This window comes from Elephas maximus, chromosome 6, assembly GCF_024166365.1.
Source record: "Elephas maximus indicus isolate mEleMax1 chromosome 6, mEleMax1 primary haplotype, whole genome shotgun sequence".
Taxonomy (NCBI): domain Eukaryota; kingdom Metazoa; phylum Chordata; class Mammalia; order Proboscidea; family Elephantidae; genus Elephas; species Elephas maximus.
Genome location: NC_064824.1, coordinates 67,718,502 through 67,739,273, shown reverse-complemented (window position 1 = coordinate 67,739,273; position 20,772 = coordinate 67,718,502). Strand labels below are relative to the sequence as shown.

General features: G+C 37.8%; 1 protein-coding gene across 4 annotated transcripts in view; it reads right to left on the bottom strand.

Moving 5' to 3' along the window:
- Window positions 1-20,772, bottom strand: part of PPIG (peptidylprolyl isomerase G) — a 63,735-nt gene that overhangs the window by 32,309 nt on the left and 10,654 nt on the right. For 2 of the 4 annotated variants that reach the window (XM_049887383.1, XM_049887386.1), the window contains exons 2-7: window positions 4,583-4,634; window positions 4,183-4,260; window positions 4,023-4,097; window positions 3,529-3,636; window positions 1,109-1,153; window positions 68-155 (exon numbers count right to left, since the gene is read on the bottom strand). In XM_049887383.1, coding sequence (XP_049743340.1) covers window positions 68-155; window positions 1,109-1,153; window positions 3,529-3,636; window positions 4,023-4,097; window positions 4,183-4,243 — 377 coding nt within the window. In that variant the 5' untranslated portion in view covers window positions 4,244-4,260; window positions 4,583-4,634. The remainder of the gene's footprint in view (window positions 1-67; window positions 156-1,108; window positions 1,154-3,528; window positions 3,637-4,022; window positions 4,098-4,182; window positions 4,261-4,582; window positions 4,635-20,772) is intronic. The other 2 variants (XM_049887384.1, XM_049887387.1) reach the window with 1 other exon arrangement.

Sequence of the window (20,772 nt, the reverse complement as noted above, 5' to 3'; positions counted from 1 at the left end):
AGACATACAGAGAAATGATAGAGCCAAAAAAAGGGCTATTTTAAACCACCAAACAACTAATACTTACATGAAGAACTGTGAACCATTTGTATCCTTCCCTCTATTGGCCATTGACAAGAGGAACTCTTTGTTGTGTTTAACAGCAAAACTCTCATCTACAGAGAAGCAAAGTTTTCAGTTACATTATAGGCATAACCTCCAAAAAAAATCATTTTCATTCCTCTTCATATTTTATGTGTTCTTTAGAGCCAAACAAAATTTAGATAATAAAGTTAGGCTACAAAAGAAGAAAGAGCCAAATAGTAATTCTTTTTCCTTCACCTTTTTTAGATAAAATATTTCTAATTTTCTATCCCTTGCAATACATAAAACCTAAGTACCACATCAACTCCCTTTCCATTTCTACTTGTCCTTCATGGTTTCTAAAAATGAGTTTCTTTGCTTATCAGCATACCCAAAAAAATGAAACTCTCCTAAAAAGCAAGAAAAAATTTTCAGATAGGATTGTTTTACATTATATTTTATAATATAAAATACTAAAAATATTTTATATAAGGATACTAAATTTCACAGAATCCCTAAAATGAATAATGGAAAAATATCGAACCACTTCCAGTTCACAGACTTCTGTGCAAATGCTCCTTCACGTCAATAAATAAATTCCAGAGAAAAAACTAAAATTTGGGAAAATACTACAGCCAAGTTTTAGAATATCAGAGATAAAAAAAAAAAAGCGGGGGGGTTCAAAGAAAAAAAATGTTCTAAAAAAACTGCTGGATATTTTTTACTAGGAACTACTGCTGAATCTCCTTTAATAAAGGTTATTTTAAGATCAAGCTATAGAAGTTCCTATTCTAGCACTATAATTTTAAGAGTTTAGTATAGACCACTGAAATCCAACTAATATCATGTACTAATTCCTAAAAATAACCCCACATCTATAAAAGGCCTATAGCATAAAATTTTCACAAGAAAATCTCCAGATTAGTTTAAGGTGGTTGAATGTTAGTATACCAATTAATGAATAATCCTATTAACTGAATAGAGAATAATCAAACGAATAAAACAGAAAATATTAAAAACATAATCTAAAAGCACATATTTTTACCTTCAAAAAATCCTCCATAAATAGATTCCCCTCCTCGTCCATTTCCTAAGAATAAAAAACACAGCCTCTTAGAACATCTCCTTCAAGATTCTACCTAAACAAAATGCTTCTTATAAAAGGAGGCACTCAAATGATTTTGAATCAAATACTGAGAGGATCAGAGCAAACATAAAAGATGTTAACTTAGTATCAATACTGATAAGATCTCAAATAACCTTATTTCCCTATGATAAAGAATGTGATGCAGGTTATTAAGACACATGGAAAAAAGAACTTTTACATTCTAATGATGATTCTATAGGTCTTTTAGCAGGAATTAAAGTGTCTTTAAAAATACACTTGCAATGTTTTTACAATAAAAAAAAAGTATAGGTAAAAATAACATTGTAGGTAAGGATTACCAGTTGTGACAAAATCACATACACTGATTTCCTAAGAAACGGTGTTTTTTTTTTTTTTTTATCCAGAAGCAAATTTCTGAAATGAAGTCATGTGTCAAAGGAAATCCTGGTGGCATAGTGGTTAAGTGCTACAGCTGCTAACCAAAGGGTTGGCAGTTTGAATCAGCCAGGCGCTCCTTGGAAACTCTATCTATGGGGCAGTTCTACTCTGTCCTATAGGGTCACTATGAGTTGGAATTGACGCGATGGCACTGGGTTTGGTTTTTTTTTCAAAGGCAAAATTATCTGTCTTTTCTTCTTTTATACACTTTTATGAGTATTTCTAATTGTTCGAGCAAAGACTAAATGAGAGAAGAGAACTGGACTAGGGTCTCTAGGGACTTGCCTAAGTTTGCAATCTATGATATTTAACAAAATATATACATATAAATCCACCCCCCCCAAACGTATGTATTAGGGTATACCACGTGAAATGTCAGGTTTTGAAGGCAAAATAAAGACATTATAAATTGAGATGAAACAAATTTATTTAATCAAAATATGCTCCATTATGTTTAATTATCTTGTGCCAACATGATGTTAAGTTGTATATTCCTCTTTTTTAAAAAACTCTTCATCTTTTGAGTCTGTAAACTCTAAAATGCTTCAACTACTGCTTCTTGATATGTGAATCTTTATTACATATAGAGAGTTTTAAGTGTTTGAAAATGTGGTAATCCGTTGCAGAGATGTCAGGTGAGTACGGTGGGTGTGGTAAAATCACATAACCCAGCTCTCAATCCTCAAGGAGTGGTTTGAGAAGTATGTGGTCACATGCTATCATACAACAGAATTGGATCATCTCTGTTGACCAGTCTTGGCTCTTTTGATCTCAATTTTTCATGCGTACGATCAATTTCCCAACAATGTGAGTTTGCACTGATGGGATGCCCTTGTTACAAAAAAGAATAATGGATTATGCCTTTTGCAGACCACCATCACCTTTTTTTGGGTGCAGTGGTTATCCTGGGTGCTGTCTTGGAGACTGCTCTGCATCTAACCATTGCCCACATCATTTATTACTGTCAAACAGTATCCATCTCTCATCACAAGTAATGATAGGTTGCAAAAACGTCTAGCAGCTCTGAACATGCCTCTAAACTTTATGAATCCTGACTTTCCGTCAACTCATGTGAGACCCATTTGTCCCACTTTTTCACCTTTCCGGGGGCACTGAAATGGCGGGAAACAGTCGAGATACTCCCAAGTCTGCTGCAAGGTTTTAACCTGTTGTTCAAGGGTTGCTTTCCACCAATTCCTTCAACTGGTCTTCATTTATGACAGATTTTGGTTTTCCTCAAGGCTCATTTAAAAGCTCTTGACTCCAGAGTGAAATTTTATCACTCACTGATCAACAACACCCTCTCCAAATGCCAAAATGGTATTTTTCTTGGCCTCCTATGCATCATGTCCAAATTTGAACTCATAAAAAAAAAGCAGTCATGATTGTGTAACAATCACCATATCATGGAAGGACAAAAAAAAATCAATGCTTATAAGACAAGAACCACCCAGAATGAAGTCAAATGACTATGAAGGCTAGCCCAATAATACAAAATTATTAGGTGTAATATAATAGCCACTTACCATAACATGTCTAATCGGGACTCAAAAATATGATTCACCTTGAATCCAATGTTTCATGAGGTACACTCTAATATATGCGTATACGTACACACAAACACGTGTGTGTATGTCTATATGTTTACACACACACACACACACACACACACACAATTATATATATGGAGTCCCTGGGTGGTACAAAAGGTTAACGCACTCAGTTGCTAACCAAAAAATTAAGAGGTTCAAGTTCACCCAGAGGTGCCTCAAAAGAAAGGACTGTGATCTACTTTGGAAAAATCAGCCACTGAACACTAACTCTGACACACATGGGGTTGCCATGAGCCAGAATTGATTTGATGGCAAATGGACAAACACTCATAGAGAATGGCTTTCTTTTGCTGCAATCAGTCTTACCTTCACTGAAGTCACCACCTTGAACCATGAAATCCTTGACAACTCTGTGAAAAAGACAACTTTTATAATGTAATGGCTTCTGAGTTGATTTCCCTGTACCTTTTTCACCTGGGAAAATAAAAATTAATAGGCTATTTAGTAGGAAGTAAACCAAGGAATTAATATTAAAGCAAAAAAATTAAAGATGAAAAACTTTTGCCCTGTATATGCTTCTTCAAACTACAAAATTTTCACTCTTCTCAGGAATTTTTTAAAAAATTTATTTAAAAACCACCTGTATTTTTATGCAGAGTGTAGAAATCAATCTCAGATAAAATTCCATTAGAACTAGTATTTCCATGAATTATTTCTATGTCCTAGCAAATACTGAATAAACTGCGTGTTAAGTAATCAAAGAATACACACGAAGGTATGTAAAACATGGCAAATCAAAAATTAAAGCAAGTCATAATCAAACAGGACTACTGTTAGGGAAAATGAAAATGCAAACAAACCTGTACAAAGACAACGAAAGTTCTCGCATGTTTTAGGGCACACATCAGAAAACAATTCGAAGACAACTCTTCCAGCTGAAACAGAGGTAGTTGGTTTAAATCTCTTTAAAATATTAAATGCTGGTATATAAGTATTAAACAAGAACATTAATTTCCTTACCAGGTTGATTGTTAATGGCAATATCAAAAAAACATCGAGGACGCTGAACTTTTATTCCCATGGCTCCAATACTTCAACCTGTGAGTAAAATAAAGTTAAGACAAACAGAAGATTAAAACAGCAAAATTTTCCAGAAATTTCTGGAAAAAAAAATCATGAAACAAACTAGAAACGTAGTTTGAATTTTGACATTTACTCCATGAGATAAATTACATGGAGTATTAGCACCTTCTTTCAGATAGCATTTTGTGAGACAAACAGAAAAGGCTTTATTAAAAGAGAAAAGATATGCCACTGTCATACAATTAAATTTCTATTTTACAAACTAATATAGACTGCCAACCCAAACAGTACATTGTATTATGTTTGTATGGTTAGTAAACCCAACAAAGCAGATTACCTTTAAATAGAGAAAGAAAAAGTCAAGGACAACTGATCCAATCCTACTGTGCCTAGAAAATGAAAATGAGAGTTTCACTAGTGTTTGAAAAAGAAAAACATTCAAATTCATAAAAACCAAAACTAAACCAAACCCAGTGCCGTCGAGTTGCTTCCGACTCATAGCGACCCTAGAGGACAGAGTAGAACTGCCCCATAGAGTTTCCAAGGAGCGCCTGGCAGATTCGAACTGCCAACCCTTTGGTTAGCAGCTGTAGCACTTAACCTCTATGCCACCAAATTCATAAAGAATACCGAAAACAAATCATCCAGGAAAAAGACAAATGGAGTATTTTAATAAAGTAATATATAGTAGGGTTTACATTCTGCGTTAAAGTACATTAATAGTTTTATAACATGAGACTTCCTTCTGATCATGATCAGCCTTTACTGATATGCTGGCATAGACACAAAAAAGGTCAACAGGGAGATACCCTGTGTAACAGCTTTATCTATATAGCAGATAACCATCATTTAATAGAATTCTTTTGATATGACATTTATTTTAAGGGCTTAAACTATTCAAATTATAATACTTGGTGGGAGATGACAGTGTAGGGTGAAGAAACAAAGGCATGAAGTATAAACAGTATCCAAACTTAGAGTATAAAAATGACAGTTTCATCTGAGACTAAATGAAGTCTACATGCTTTCTAAATATTATATCTAAACTAAGTGGTGTTTCAGCACATAGTGTACAATATTTTAGGTCCAAAGAGGTTCTGAAAGAGCTATTACTCTCCATTCTGAATAGATTCCTCCTTTTATCGGCTGAAAACTCTACTGAGGTAACTGCAGATTCACATGCAGTTATAAGAAGTAATACAGAAAGATCCAACGTACACTTTATCTAGGTCCCCCCAGTGTAACACTTTGCATAACTGTAGTATAATAATACCACAACCAGATAACCATGTTGATACAATCCACCTATCTTATTCATATTTCCTGTTTTACCTGCACTCATTTGTGTGTGTGTTTTTAATTCTATACAATTTTATCAGATATCCACCACCATCCGTTATCAATTTTATATTCCACAAACCACAAGTCAGAACACTCAACAATAAAAGCAAGAGGAGCAATAACCCTTTATCCCAAATTATCAACAATTTGTAAAATACATATTATATACATTCATTTGTTTAATGCTGATTATGTGAATTAGGGATTAAATTATATAAAAAATAGATTATGTTGTATTCAAATTCAGCCAAGTGTTAGTATATTCATTTTTGACATTACTGCATGGAAGACAGCGGGAAAAAAAATACAAGTTTCTCATAACTTCCTTCCACCACTTTATATTTCTAATAGATATAATGGATATTGGAATTTGTTTCACATAAAACAAAGTAAAAAAGATACCTTGCAATCCTCCAGTAGACTACAGACATACCCACTACGTAAAAGAAAAATAGCCTTCCTTAAAACAACGAAAAGCCCTAGCAGTTTTAACATTCTGCGAAGTTTATTGTATTAGTTTTTACTTTTATAGAATTTAAACTCTTGCACATGGGGAACTGAGGATACCGTTAAATCCATAAATCTGAGGAAATGATTTTATCTTAAAAAAAAAAAATTTAAATTATCACCTAAACCAAACCAAACCTGTTGCCGTTGAGTAGATTCTGACTCACAGTAACCCTGAAGGACAGAGTAGCGCTGCCTCACAGGGTTTCCAAGGAGCAGCTAGTAGATTCGAACTGCCGACCTTTTGGTTAGCAGCCTGACTTCTTAACCACTGAGCCACAAAGGCTCCAAAATTACTTAGTACATGATTATTCTTTATTTTGTAAATAATTTTTGTAGGCCTTAAATTCCCTATTTTGGGGAACAAAGAAGTTTATTTATGTTTTTTCCTCTGAAGAAACTTCTACAGCTTTTGTTTAACTACAATGTCCCGAGCTGAGATTTCTATTCTTATAATATGTGCATAAGCACAACACTCTGTAAAACATCAAAAATTATTCAGTTATGGTTATTTTCTTATACATTATGTTATTCAAAACAAACTCCAAATTTGAAAGCCAGGCAAAAGTTAGGAAAGCTCAAAAAATAATCCCTGTTCTTGGATGAACAAGCAAGCGTAACACTGTCAGGCCTAGCTTTCAACAATGATTATCTAATACAGTAACAAAACCACAAACAGCAAAACGCAAAATAACTAAATGGGACCTCATAAAAATGAAAAATTTTGTTCATCAAAAGACTTTACCAAAAAAGTAAAAAGACAAGCTACCAACTAGAAGAATATCTTTGGAAGCCATATACCCAAGAAGAACCTAATAACCAAAACACATGTAACAAGAGTTCGACAACTTAACAACAAAGAGACAAACCCAATCATAAAATAGGCAAAGGACTTGAACAGACATGTCACCAAAGAGGATGTTCGAAGGGCACCAAACACATGAAGAGTTGCTCAGTATCACTGGCCATCAGAGAGATGAAAATCAAAACCACAATGAGATACCATTTCACTCCCACTAAGACGGCTAAGATTAAAAAATAAATAACACACGTTATCAAGGATATGGGGAAACTGGAACCCTTATCCAGTGATGGTGGAAACGCAAAACGGTACAGCTGTTGTAGAAAACGGTGTGGCAGTTCCGCAAAAAACTAAAAATAGAACTACCATATGACCCAGCAATTCCATTCATATATCCAAAAGACTTGAAAGCAGACTCAGAGACTTGTACACCAATGCTCACTGCAGCGCTATTCACAATAGCCAAAAGGTGGAAACAACTTAAATGCCCAACAACAAATGAATGGATAGGCAAAATGTGGTACGTACATACAGTGAAATATTACTCAACCAGTAGGGGAAATGAAGCCTTGATACATGCTACGGTATGGATGGAGCTTGAAAACATTATGCTGAGTGAAACAGGCCGATCACAAAAGGACAAATATTATGACTTCACTTACTGCTGTCCATAAATTGTACACCCGTAAAAAGCTGAATTGGCAAGAGTTATGATACATTTACAATCACAAAAAAAAAAGTATCTGCTGAAGTTGCTTAGGTACAACCAAACACCTCATGGGATTTGGTTCTTTTGTTTGGAGATTTAGTGTCATGGTTTCATGGGACATTCCAGTTAACTGGCCTAATAACATGTTTAGTGCTTCTGTTCTACCTCCTAGATCATTGCATAGTCCCTGGGATCTTAAAAGCTTGCAAGTGGCCATGGCACAAAAATTGGTCTCTCTTCACCCGGAGCAACAAAGAATGAGAGTCAGGAATAGGAGGAGGATATGGAATATGTGGCTAATTGCCTCCTTTGCCTGAGACCAGAAGGACTGGATGGCACCTGGCTACTATTACTAAAATTCTGATGAAAGGTTCCACAGAAGATCCTGATCAAAAGGGAGAAATGTAGAACAGAATCTCAAAATTTCAAAGACTTTAGACTTTCTAGAGTCATGGAGGGTAGATGAACCCCTGAAACTACTGCCCTGAGATAATCTTTAAACTTTAAACCAAAAATATTCTGAAGTCTTCTTAAAACTGAACAACAGTTTGGCTTGACTAATAAAAAAAGGTCTGCCTTGAGCATTATTGCTCTTTTAAGATCTATCTGGGATGAAACTGACAACAGCAACTAGAAAGATAGGAACCTTAGGGGGCAGTGAGTTTATCTTAATGAGAGGGGGTGAGAATGGTTACACAACTCGAAGAATGTAATCAATGTCACTGAACTGTACATGGAGAAACGAATTGGTAAATGTTTTGCTGTGTGTATTCTCAACAACAACAATAAAGTAAATAAAATTTAGGGGGAAAAATCCCTAATTGTTGGTGATTTTCAAATTTTTCAATTCTAGAGCACAATGTAAACAATCCTATGGCTCTGGGACTTGGAAACTGCAATGAATATCACCATTAATTTATAGAGTCAAAAGACAATATAGTGAATGGAAGAGTACACATGGCGGGGGTTACTGGGACAGTGGTTTGTGTTCTGTTTTTTTATTCTGAATATTGCTTACACAGGTGAGTTTACTTTGGGAAAGTGTCTTAGCACATTTAGAATTTCTATATGTTTTGGTATGTTTACTTTATGAAGAATAATATTATCAAAACCAAAACTCCTTCCCCACCTCCATTCCCTCAAGAACCCAGCAGACATTGTCACTGTACAAATTTAGTCATCTTTGATTTCACTCTCCCTAACACCTCATTATCCAAACCATTCAAAAGTCAGTTTGGCTCTAGCTTTAAAATGATACAAAATGCTCTATCTAAATTACCATCATTTCTTATATGGAATATCCCAATAGCCTCCTAACTTATTTTTTTGCTTTCACTTTTAGTCTTGTACTGTGTTCTCTACAGAACAGTGGTTCCTTTAAAACATAAATCTTGTAACATTCCTCTGTTTAAGACACTGTAATGTCTTACTATCACACTGACTGAAATGTGTTCCAATGGATTTTAAAGGTCTAAATCAATGCTGATGAACAGAAATATGATATGAGCCAAGTATCTAATTTAAAATTTTATAGTAGCTAATTTAAAAAAGTAAAAAGATAAGGTTAATTTTAGTAACTTTTTAAAACTCATTTCATTATAAACCTAAACCAAACCCACTGTTACCAAGTTGATCCCAACTCACAGAGACCCTATAGGGCAGAGCAGAACTGCCCCATGGTTCCCAAGGCTGTGAATCTTCAAAGAAGCAGACTGCCTTATCTTTCTCCCGCAGAGCAGCTGGTGGGTTCAAACTGCTGACCTTTTGGTTAGCACCTGAGCACTTAACCACTGTGCCACCAGGGCTCCTGTATATTTTATACTTACAGCGTAACTCACTTCAACTAGCCACATTTCAGTGTTCAATATAACATGTAGTTTGTGGCTACTGTATTGGGCAGCACAGCTCTAAATGTTTTAGTTCCTGTTGACCTCTACAAGTTCATCTCCTAACATTCTTAGCTTTGCTTCAGCCGCAACAGTATTCCTCCTGTTCATCAAACATCCCAAGACTCATTTCCTTGTCACTTACATTTGCTGTTTCCTGTGTGGAATGCTCTTCCCCTAGATCTTCACATGGTTCACTCCCTCCCTAACTGAAGTCACTGATCAAGCATCACCTCCTCACAGAAGCCATTCCTGACCAGTCTATTGAAAAGAGCAGTCCCTGTCCTCCAATACTTTATAACCCCTATTCTGCTTTATTTTTCTTCCCAATATTGCTATTTATTACTTTATTATAAATTCAAGTTTTTATATCTATCTTCCCTCACTAGAATATAAGCGCCATAAAGTGGTAGACCTTTTCAGTCTTATTCCTCTGCCCCAGACAGTACTTGGCATATGGCAGACCAGTATTTCTTAAAAAAATGAGTAAATGTGAAAGGGGAGGCATATGTGAGAATTTTTTTTTTTTTGCAATAGTTTGTAATGACAATAATGACAATAACAACAAATGGAAAAACCCAAATGTCCCACAAAAATAGAAGAGTCGAATAAATTTCGGCATATACATGCTATTTAATACTATACAGCAATTTAAAAGGTCTTTGTCTTAGTTATCTACTTCTACTACAACAGAAATACCTCAAGTGCATGGCTTTAACAAAGAGAATTTGTTCTCTCACAGTCTAGGAGGCCAGGAGTCTGAAAGCAGGGGAAGGCAGGCTTTCACTCTCTGTTAGCTCTGGGGGGAGGTCCTTGTCATCAATCTTCCCCCGCTCTAGGAGTTTCTAAGCACAGGGATCCCAGGTCCGAAGGAGCCACTCCCCTCCTGGTTCTTCAGTCTTGGTGGTTAGAGGTCCCTATCCTCTCTGCTCACTTTTCTCTTTTGTATCTCAAAAGAGATGGACCCAAGACACAACCTAATGCTGCAGACTGCAACCTGTCTCGTTAACATAACTCCCTCTAATCCTCCCTAATCAACATTACAGAGGTTAGGATTTACAACACATATGAAAATCACATCAGATCACAAAATGGTGGACAACCACACAATATTGAGAATCATGGCCTAGCCAAGGTGACACACACTCTGGGCAGACACAATTCAATCCATAGCAGTCTTTATATACACAACCCGAAAAAACTAAATGTTTAGCTGAAAAGCAAATTGCACATTTTTTTTTTCAATATTCTAAACCAATATTCTATTACTACAGATAAAGAAAAAGGTCTTAAAGGATGTGTACCAAAACTCCTAACAGAATCTCTATAGAAAGCACTGAGAATAGGGATGGAAGTCAACGAGGGTCTTTACCTTTAACTGTTAAGGTTTGGATTTTTGCAATGAGAATATATTTATGTCTTAATTTTTCAAATTAAAAATAAAATTGAAAAATATAACTGCATAGTAAAATAAAGTACAAAATACAAGGAAATATAAAGAGCCTTAACTCTAAGTGTCTTCGTTATCTAGTGCTGCTATAACGGAAATATCACAAGTGGATGGCTTTAACAAAGGGAAATTCATTCTCTCACAGTCTAGAAGCCTAAAAGTCCAAATTCAGGGTGTCAGCTCCAGGAGAAGGCTTTCTCTCTCTGTCAGCTCTGGAGGAAGGTCCTTATCATCAATCTTCCCCTGGTCTAGGTGCTTCCCCTTGCAGAAAGCCTGGGTCCAAAGGATGTGCTCTGCTCCTGGCGCACTGCTTTCTTGGTTGTATGAGGCCTCCATGTCTCTGTGCTCACTTCTCTCTTTTAGATCTCAAAAGACAATGACTCAAGACACAACCTAATCTTGTAGACTGAATTCTGTCTCATTTACATAACTGCCTCTAATCCTGCCTCATTACCATCATGTTGTTATTGGGTGCTGCCGATTCTGTTTTGACTAATAGGACAGACCAGAACTGCTCCATAGGGTTTTCAAGGAGCAGCTGGTGGATGTGAACTGCCGACCTTTTGGTTAGCAGCCGAACTCTTAAGCACTACGCCACCAAGGACTCATCAATATCACAGAGATAGGATTTACAACACATAGGAAAATCACATCAGGTGACAAAATGGTGGACAATCACAAGATACTAGGAATCATGACCTAGCCAAGCTGACACATATTTTTGGGGGACGCAATTCAATCCACGACACTAAGTAATTAACAATGAATCTTGATTGCATGATTTGATGTGGCATGACGCAAAATGAGAAGAAACAGCTGCAAATATCCATTAATAATTGGGACAAGGAAGTCATGAAGTATAAACCTGGAAAACTGAAAGTCATCAAAAATGAAATGGAACCTGTAAAGATTGGTATCTTAGGAATTAGTGAGCTGATTCGGACTGGTATTGGCCATTTTGAATCAGACAATCATATGGTCTATTACACTGGGAATAATAAATTGTAGAGGAATGGTATCACATTCATCATTAAAAGAACATTTCAAGATCGATCCTGAAGTACAACACTGTCAGTGATAAGGTAATTTCCACACAACAAGGAAAACCAGTTAAAAGAACTATTATTCAAATTTACACACCAGCCACTGGAGTCAAAGGTGAAGAAATTGAAGAAGATTTTTATCAACTTCTGCAGTCTGAAATTGATTAAACATGCAATCAAGATGCATCAATAATTACCGGTGACAGGAATACAAAAGTTGCAAAAAGAGAAAGACCCATAGTTGGAAAATGCGGCCTTGTTCACAGAAACAACACTGGTGATCACAGGACAGAATTTTGCAAGACCAACGACTTATTCACTGCAAATACCTTTTTTCAACAACATAAGTGGTGACTGTACCCACGACCTTGCTGGATGGAATACGCAGGAATTAAATCTACTGCGTCTGTAGAAAGAGATGATGGAAAAGCTCATCATCATCAGTCACAGAACAAGGCCAGGGGCCAACCGCGGCACAGACCATCAATTGCTCGTATGCAAGTCCAAGCTGAGTGAAGAAAATTAAAACAAGTTCACGGCAGCCAAAATAAGACCTTGAGTATGTTGTTCTTGTTTTTAGGTGCCATCGAGTTGTTTTCGACGCACAGCAACCAACAGAACGAAACACTGCCTGGTCCTGAGCCATCCTTTGCGATCGTGGTTATGCTTGAGCTCACTGTTGCAGCCACTTTGTCAATCCACCTCATTGAGGGTCTTTCTCTTTTCCACTGACCCTGTACTCCACCAAGCATGACGTCCTTCTCCAGGGACTGATCCCTCCTGACAACATGTCCAAAGTATGTAAGACTCAGTCTTGCCATCCTTGCTTCAAAGGAGCATCCTGGTTGTATTTCTTCAAACACAGGTTTGTTCATTCTTTTGGCAGTCCATGGTATGTTCAATATTCTCTGCCAACACCACAATTGAAAGGCATCAATTCTTCTTCGGTCTTCCTTATTCATTGCCCAGCTTTCACATGCATACGATGCGATTGAAAATACCATGGCTTGAGCCAGGTGTACCTTAGTCTTCAAGATGACGCCTTTGCTCTTCAACACTTTAAAGAGGTCCTTTGCAGCAGATTTACCCAATGCAACGCGTCTTTTGATTTCCTGACTACTACTTCCGTGGCTGTTGATTGTGGATCCAAGTACAACGAAATCCTTGATAACTTCAATCTTTTCTCCATTTATCATGCTGGTTTCTTGGCTGCTGCTTCCATGGTTGTTGATTGTGGATCCAAGTAAAATGAAATCCTTGACAACTTCAAACTTTTCTCCATTTATCATGAAGGTGCTCATTGGTCTAGTTGTGAGGACTTTTGTTTTCTTTATGTTGAGGTGCAATCCATACTGACGGCTGTGGTCTTTGATCTTCATTAGTGATTCAAGTCCTCTTCACTTTCAGCAAGGAAGGTTGTGTCATCTGCATAACGCAGGTTGTTAATAAGTCTCCCTCCAATCCTGATGCCCCGTTCTTCTTCATACAGTTCAGCTTCTCGGATTATTTGCTCACCATACAAATTGAATAGGTATGGTCAAAGAATACAACCCTGACGCACACCTTTCCTAACTTTAAACCAATCAGTATCCCCTTGTTCTGTCTATGTAAAGGTAACTCATGAGCACAATTAAGTGTTCTGGAATTCCCATTCTTTGCAATGTTTATCCGTAATTTGTTATGATCCACACAGTCGAATGGCTTTGCACAGTCAATAAAACACAGGTAAACATGCTTCTGGTATTCTCTGCTTTCAGCCAGGATCCACCTGACATCAGCAATGATATCCCTGGTTCCACGTCCTCTTCTGAAACCGGCCTGAATTTCTGGCAGTTCCCTGTCGATATACTGCTGCAGCCATTTTTGAATGATCTTCAGCAAAATTTTGCTTGTGTGTGATATTAATGATTTTGTTCTATAATTTCCACATTTGGTTGGATCACCTTTCTCGGGAGTAGGCATAAATATGGCTCTCTTCCAGTCAGTTGGCCAAGAAGCTGTCTTCCATATTTCTTGGCATAGATGAGTGAGCACCTCCACCGCTGCACTTATTTGCTGAAACATCTCAATTGATATTCTATCAATTCCTGGAGCCTTGTTTTTTGCCAATGCCTTCAGAGCAGCTTGGACTTCTTCCTTCAGTACCATCGGTTCCTGATCATATGCCACCTCTTGAAATGGCTGAACATCAACTACTACTTTTTGGTATAATGACTCTGTGTATTCCTTTCATCTTCTTTTGATGCTTCCTGCGCCGTCTGAGCTTATTCTTATTGGCTCTCCTTTGTAGGTGACTTTTCATTTATCCCTCACTGCTCTTATAATTCTCTATCTTTGGTTTTGGCAAGATTGATTATAATATGTCTTGGTGACTTTTAATATCTACCTTACATGGAGTTCAATAAGCATGTTGGATAGGTATCTTCTCATCTTTCACAATATCAAGGAAATTTTCTGCCAACAAATCTTCAACAATTTTCTCTGTATTTTTTGTTATCCCTCCCTGTTCTGGTACTCCAATCACTCATAGGTCATTTCTCTTGAGAGAGTCCCACATGATTCTTAAGGCTTCTTCATTTTTTTAAATTCTTTTATCTGATTTTTCTTCAAATGTATTAGCACCAAGTGATTTATCTTCGAGTTCAGAAATCCTAGCTTCTACTTGCTCAATTCGGATCTTCTGACTTTCTACTGAGTTGTCTAATTCTGTAATTTTATTGTTAATCTTCTGAGTTTCTGATTGCAGTCTATGGATTTTTCCAGCTTATTAAACTTTTCTTTATGTTCCTGACTAATCTTTCTAATTTTTTCAGTTGCTTTATCTGTGTGTTCCTTGGCTTGTTCTGTGTATTGCCTCATTTCCTTCCTGATGTCTTGAAGGGTTCTGTATATTAAACTTTCGTATTCTGCATCTGGTAATTCCAGGAATGCACTTTCATCTAGAAGACCCCTGGATTCTTTGTTTTGAGAGCCTGTTGAGGTGATCATGGTCTGTTTCTTTATGTGACTTGATATTGACTGTTGTCTCCGAGCCACCAACTATAAGTTATTGTATTAGTTTATGCTTGCTTACTGTGTCATAGTTGCTTGCTTTGTTTTGTTTTGGTATACCCCTAAGGGTTGCTTGAGTGAGCTAGCTTGACTATTTTCACCTTTGGAGCTCTGGTGTCCTGTCCCCAGCTGGCTAGAGCTGTTATCAGGTGTATCAGTCTAGGACTCCATTCAGTTTTCTTGTATAAATTCAGCTCAGGTTTCCCGGTAGCTGATCATCAAGTGTGTGGTACAGGCTCTGTCCTACAGTCTTAGAGGGGCAGGGGTGCTTGGTGCATATACTGGTATCTGATTGCAGCAGGGGGTCACGCTCTGAACAAGGCAGGGGGCTGAGAACCGACCCCCAAGTGTCTCTGAGGAAAACGCGTTTCTGTTCCCTAGAGCGTGCTGGTGGGTGGGTTCTTCAGAGGGACCATGGGCACCGAACGTTTTTGGTTGTAAGGACTGGGAGGTACCAGTTATGTCTGGACCCCTGTCGCGGGTGGCTAGGTGACCAGAGTGGAGCTATCAGTCCTTAGGTCCCTGATGTGGGTAGGTGAGGACCTTGTTTAATAGGCAAAGCAATGTCACACATCAAACAACCACCTCTCTTCCGCACAGCTGAAACAGTTGAAGTTTGCCAACAAGGGCACACAGGTCCATGCAGAAGGGAAAGGTGCTCAAGGTCCACAGACGGTTTATGCCTGGACAGGAGCCGCTTCTGCCCTGAGCTCCCCCGGTTAATGGAGCTAGCAAATTATCTTTTCCCCCCAATTGCAAATTTTTTCCTTCCCCAAGGCCGGCAGGATGGCTCTAGGTGCTCACCAGGGTCTATTTCAGGCCCAGGGATTCAGCCGAAGAAGCCAGCTTGGGGTGAGGGGAGGGGGTGGCGCAGTTAAATATACACAAGTAGTTAGCTTTTGCCGAGAGCACCCTTCTCCTCCCGTTCCAGAGGTGTGAATAGGGTGTGTGGCTGGCTGCTCTTCCCTGAGGAAACTGCAGCCGAACGCTAGTACCAGCCCGCCACCGCTGCTCTGGGGATGGTCCCTGAGGGCTCCCCACGATTAAGGTCCGGTAACTCCTCTCCACTTCTGGATGGTCTCTTCCTCCCTCTGCCCCTCAGTTCATTGTCTAAGCTTGCCTTTGATGCTCAGGGCTCCCTGCTTGTCACAAATATACTTGTTTCACTTGTTTTTTGAGGTCTTTGTTGTAAATAGGGCTTGCCGGAAGTGTATCTATTCCGCCATCTTGGCTCTGCCTCCGTCAATTTGATTTCTGTGTGTTCCATCTGGTGAGGTCCATGTGTATAGTTGCCATTTATGTTGGTGAAAGAAGATATTTGCAAAGAAGAAGTCGTTGGTCTTGCAAAATTCTATCATTTGCTCTCCGGCATTGTTTCTATCACCAAGGCCATATTTTCCAACTATAGATCCTTCTTGTTTCCAACTTTCCCATTCCAATCACCTGTAAGTGTATATCCCACATGAATTTAGAGACCATCTCAAGAAAAGATCTGATGCATTGAACACTAATGACCAAAGACAAGTTATGGGAGGACATCAAGGACATCATACATGAAGAAAGCAAGAGGTCAGTAAAAAGACAAGAAAAAAAGACCCAAATGGAAGTCAGAAGAGACTCTGAAACTTGCTCTTGAACATCGAGTAACTAAAGTGAACGGAAGAAATGATGAAGCAAAAGAGCTGATCAGGAGATTTCAAAGGGTGGCTTGAGAAGACAAAGTAAAGTATCATAATAACACATGCAAAGACACAGAGTTAGAAAATCCAAAGGGAAGAACACGCTCAACATTTCTCAAGCTGAAAGAACTGAAAAAAAATTCAAGCCTCGAGTTGCAATACTGAAGCATTCTGTGGGCAAAATGTTGCAGGAAGCATCAAAAGAAGATGGAGGGAATACGCAGTCACTGTACCAAAAAGAATGGGTACATGTTCACCCATTTCAGGAGGTGGCATATGATCAGGAACCAATGGTGCCAAAGGAAGAAGTACAAGCTGCACTGAAGGCACTGGTGAAAAACAAGCCTCCAGGGATTGACAGAATACCAACTGAGATGTTTCAACAAGTAGACGCAACACTGAAGTTCTCACTTGTATATGCCAGGAAATTTGGAAGACAGCTACCTGGGCAATGGACTGGAAGAGATCCATATTTGTGCCCACTCCAAAGAAAGGTGATCCAACAGAATGCGGGTATTATCAAACAATACCATTAATATTAAATGCAAGTAAAATTTTGCTGAAGATCACTCAAAAGCGGCTGCAGCAGGACATCAACAGAGAACTGCCAGAAATTCAAACTGGATTCAGAAAAGGATGTGAAACAAGGGATATCATTGCTGATGTCAGACGGACTTGGGTGAAAGCAGAGAATACTAGAAGGATGTTTACCTGTGTTTTGACTATGCGAAGGCATTCAACTGTGTGGATCATAACAAATTATGGATAACATTGGGAAGAATGGGAATTGCAGAACACTTTATTGTGCTCATGAGAAACCTGTACAGAGACCAAGAGTTAATCGTTCGAATAGAACAAGGGGATACTGCATAGTTTAAAATCAGGAAAGGTATGCATCGGGGTTGTATCCTTTCACTGTATTCATTCAATCTGCATGCTGAGCAAATAATCTGGGAAGCTGGGCAGCATGAAGAAGAAGGTGGCATCATGATTGGAGGAAGGTTCATTACCAACCTGCGATATGCAAATAACACAACCTTGCTTGCTGAAAGCAAAGAGGATTTGAAACACTTACTGATGAAGATCAAAGACTTCAGTATCGATTACACCTCAACATAATGAAAACAAAAATCCTCACAACTGGACCCATAAGCAACATCATGATAAATGGAGAAAAGACTGAAGTTGTCAAAGGCTTCATTTTACTTGGATCCACAATCAACACTCACAGAAGCAGCAATCGAGAAATCAAAGGACATTTTGGGCAAACCTGCTCCAAAAGACCTCTTTGGAGTGTTAAAAAGCAAAGATGTCACTTTAAGGACTAAGTGCACCTGACCCAAATCATGGTATTTTGAATCACCTCATATGTGTGCGAAAGCTGGACAAATGAATAAGGAAGGCTGAAGGAGAACTGATGCCTTAGAATTACGGTGTTGGTGAGGAATAATGAATATACTATGGACTGCCAGAAGAACAAACAAATATGTCTTGGAAGAAGTATAGCCAGAATGCTCCTTAGAAGTGAGGATGGCAAGACTTCATCTCACGTACTCTGGACATGTTATAAGGAAGGACCGTTCCCTGGAGAAGGGCATCAAGCTTGGTAAAGTAGAAGATACTGAAAAAGAGGAAGACCCTCAATGAGATGGACTGACACAGTGGCTTCAACAATGGGCTCAAACATAACAACAGTTGCGAGGATGGCACAGGACCGGACAATATTTTGTTCTGTTATACACAGCGTCGTTGTGAGTCAGAACCGACCCAACAGCACTGAACAACAACAATCTCTAAGTAAATGCATTATAGATGATTTTTAATTTTTGCATTTTCCATGTTTTCTACAACCAATACAGACTTTAAAAAAAAATTCTTTAAAAGAGCACTCAAAATAAATCTGAACTGATATATTTTTAACGGTGTCAAACTTTCACGATTACTACTGTGTTTAGTATTTAAGCCTGGAAGATCTCAGAAAACGTGTTAGGGGATGGTTTTTCTTTTCACAGAACTGTGTACCTCCCAAAAAAGAAAGACGAAGAAAGGTATATGTGACTATTTACTTAAACTCTGGATATTCAGTAACTTTTTAAGTTCACTAATAATGAAATAAATGATGCAGATAAATAGATTTGACCTCATGAAAGATTAAATATTTTTGTCAAAGAAATTGAAAAGTAAAAATTTAAAGAAAATACTTTCAACAAATATGACAACGTGTTAATTTTCTTAATGAAATTAACATCAGTGGGGGTACCAGTGGCATTTGACTAGAACAATTCTTCACTGTGTAGGACTGTCCCATTCATTAAACACCCTTAGGCCCTGACTACTAAATGTTAGTTGCTGTGACAACTAAAAAAAGCTCTCAAGAACCACTACCAGAGAGCTTATATACCACACAATAAATGTACAAAGGCTATCCAAGGGAACATGACAACTACAAAAAATGAGGGGACAGTGTGGAAGAGAGTAAGCTCACTACTAATCAAAGAAAAGAAAATTAATACATAAATGATTTTCACTTACCAAATTGGCAAAAAATAAAAATTCAATACTGGGGAAAGTAAGGCAAGGTGAAAATATAAACTGTATCAACAATTCTGTCAAGCAACAATGCATTATAGACCAAAAACTTTAAATATATTCATTCTGCTCTTTAACACTAGTAATTCTACCTCTTGGGATCTCTGTAAAAGCAACCATCTTAAATGAAATTTCCTCTGGGTTTTATTTTATAGTAGCAGACAATTAGAAACAACTTAAATGTCTAACACACAGTTAAGAAAATTGTGGAAGGAGAGAAAAATGATGGACTATTGTGCTGCCTATGAAAATACTTGAGTTTTAAGAAAAAATATGGCAAAAATGTTTGCTAAATGCTAACTGAAAGATACCAATATTACTATGGAGCCCTCGTGGCATACTGGTTAAGAGCTCAGGCTGCTAAACAAAGAGCCGGTGGTTCAAATCCACCAGGCGGTCCTTGGAAACCTATGTGGCAGTTCTACTCTGTCATATAAGGTTGCTGAGTGGGAATCAACGAGCTGGCACACAATAAGTATTACTATATAGTTAAAAGGATTTTAAGTATGAAAAAATGCACACATAAGGACTGTCACTGCAGCACTGTTTACAATAGTAAAATAAAAAATAAACTGCTTGTACAGTAATACGGAATGGATAAGTAAATGGTATCCCCATGAAATGGAATGCTATATAGCCACTGGAAATCATATTCTAACACATTTAAATTACATGGAGATAACAATCTTCACCTATCAGATTGACCAAAAAAAAAAAAAAGAAATACTGACCTCAAACATTATTGTTGCTGGTAAAGGGGTAAACTAATAAAATCCTTTTGAAATCTGATGACATGTATCAATATTACAAATGCATTAAACACCCTCTGACCCAGTAACTCCACTTCCAGGAATTTATGTACATACTACACATTTGCAAAATGAGATCTATACAGGATTATGTGTACCACTGTAGTAATAAAAGGCTACAAATGTAAATATCCACCAGAGAGTGACTGATTATACAAATCATAGTACATCTGTCCAATGTACAATGCATGCCGTTATAAAAAAAAAAAGAATGAGGATGCTGTTTATGTACAGCAATCTCCAAGACATGGTCAGTTGCAGAATTCTTGCCTTCCATGGAGGAGACCCCAGGTTGATTCCCAGCAATGCACCTCATAGGCAACCACCACCTGTCTGTCAGCAGAGGCTTGCGCATTGCTATAGTAATGAACAGGGTTCAGTGGAGCTTCCTGACTAAGACGGACGTGAGAGAAAGGCTTGGCGATCTATTTTTGAAAATCAGCCAATGAACCCCTATGGTTCAAAACGGTTCAATCCCCAAAGATCATGGAGATGGATCAGGACCGGGCAGTGTTTCATTCTGTTGTGCATTGGGTCACCATGAGATGGGGGGCCAAGTGGATAGCAGCTAATAATGACAACATTCTCAGGACACTTTGTTAAGTTAAAAAAGGAAAGCAAAGTACAGAAAAGTGTTTGTGTATTTTTATTTTATTATTAT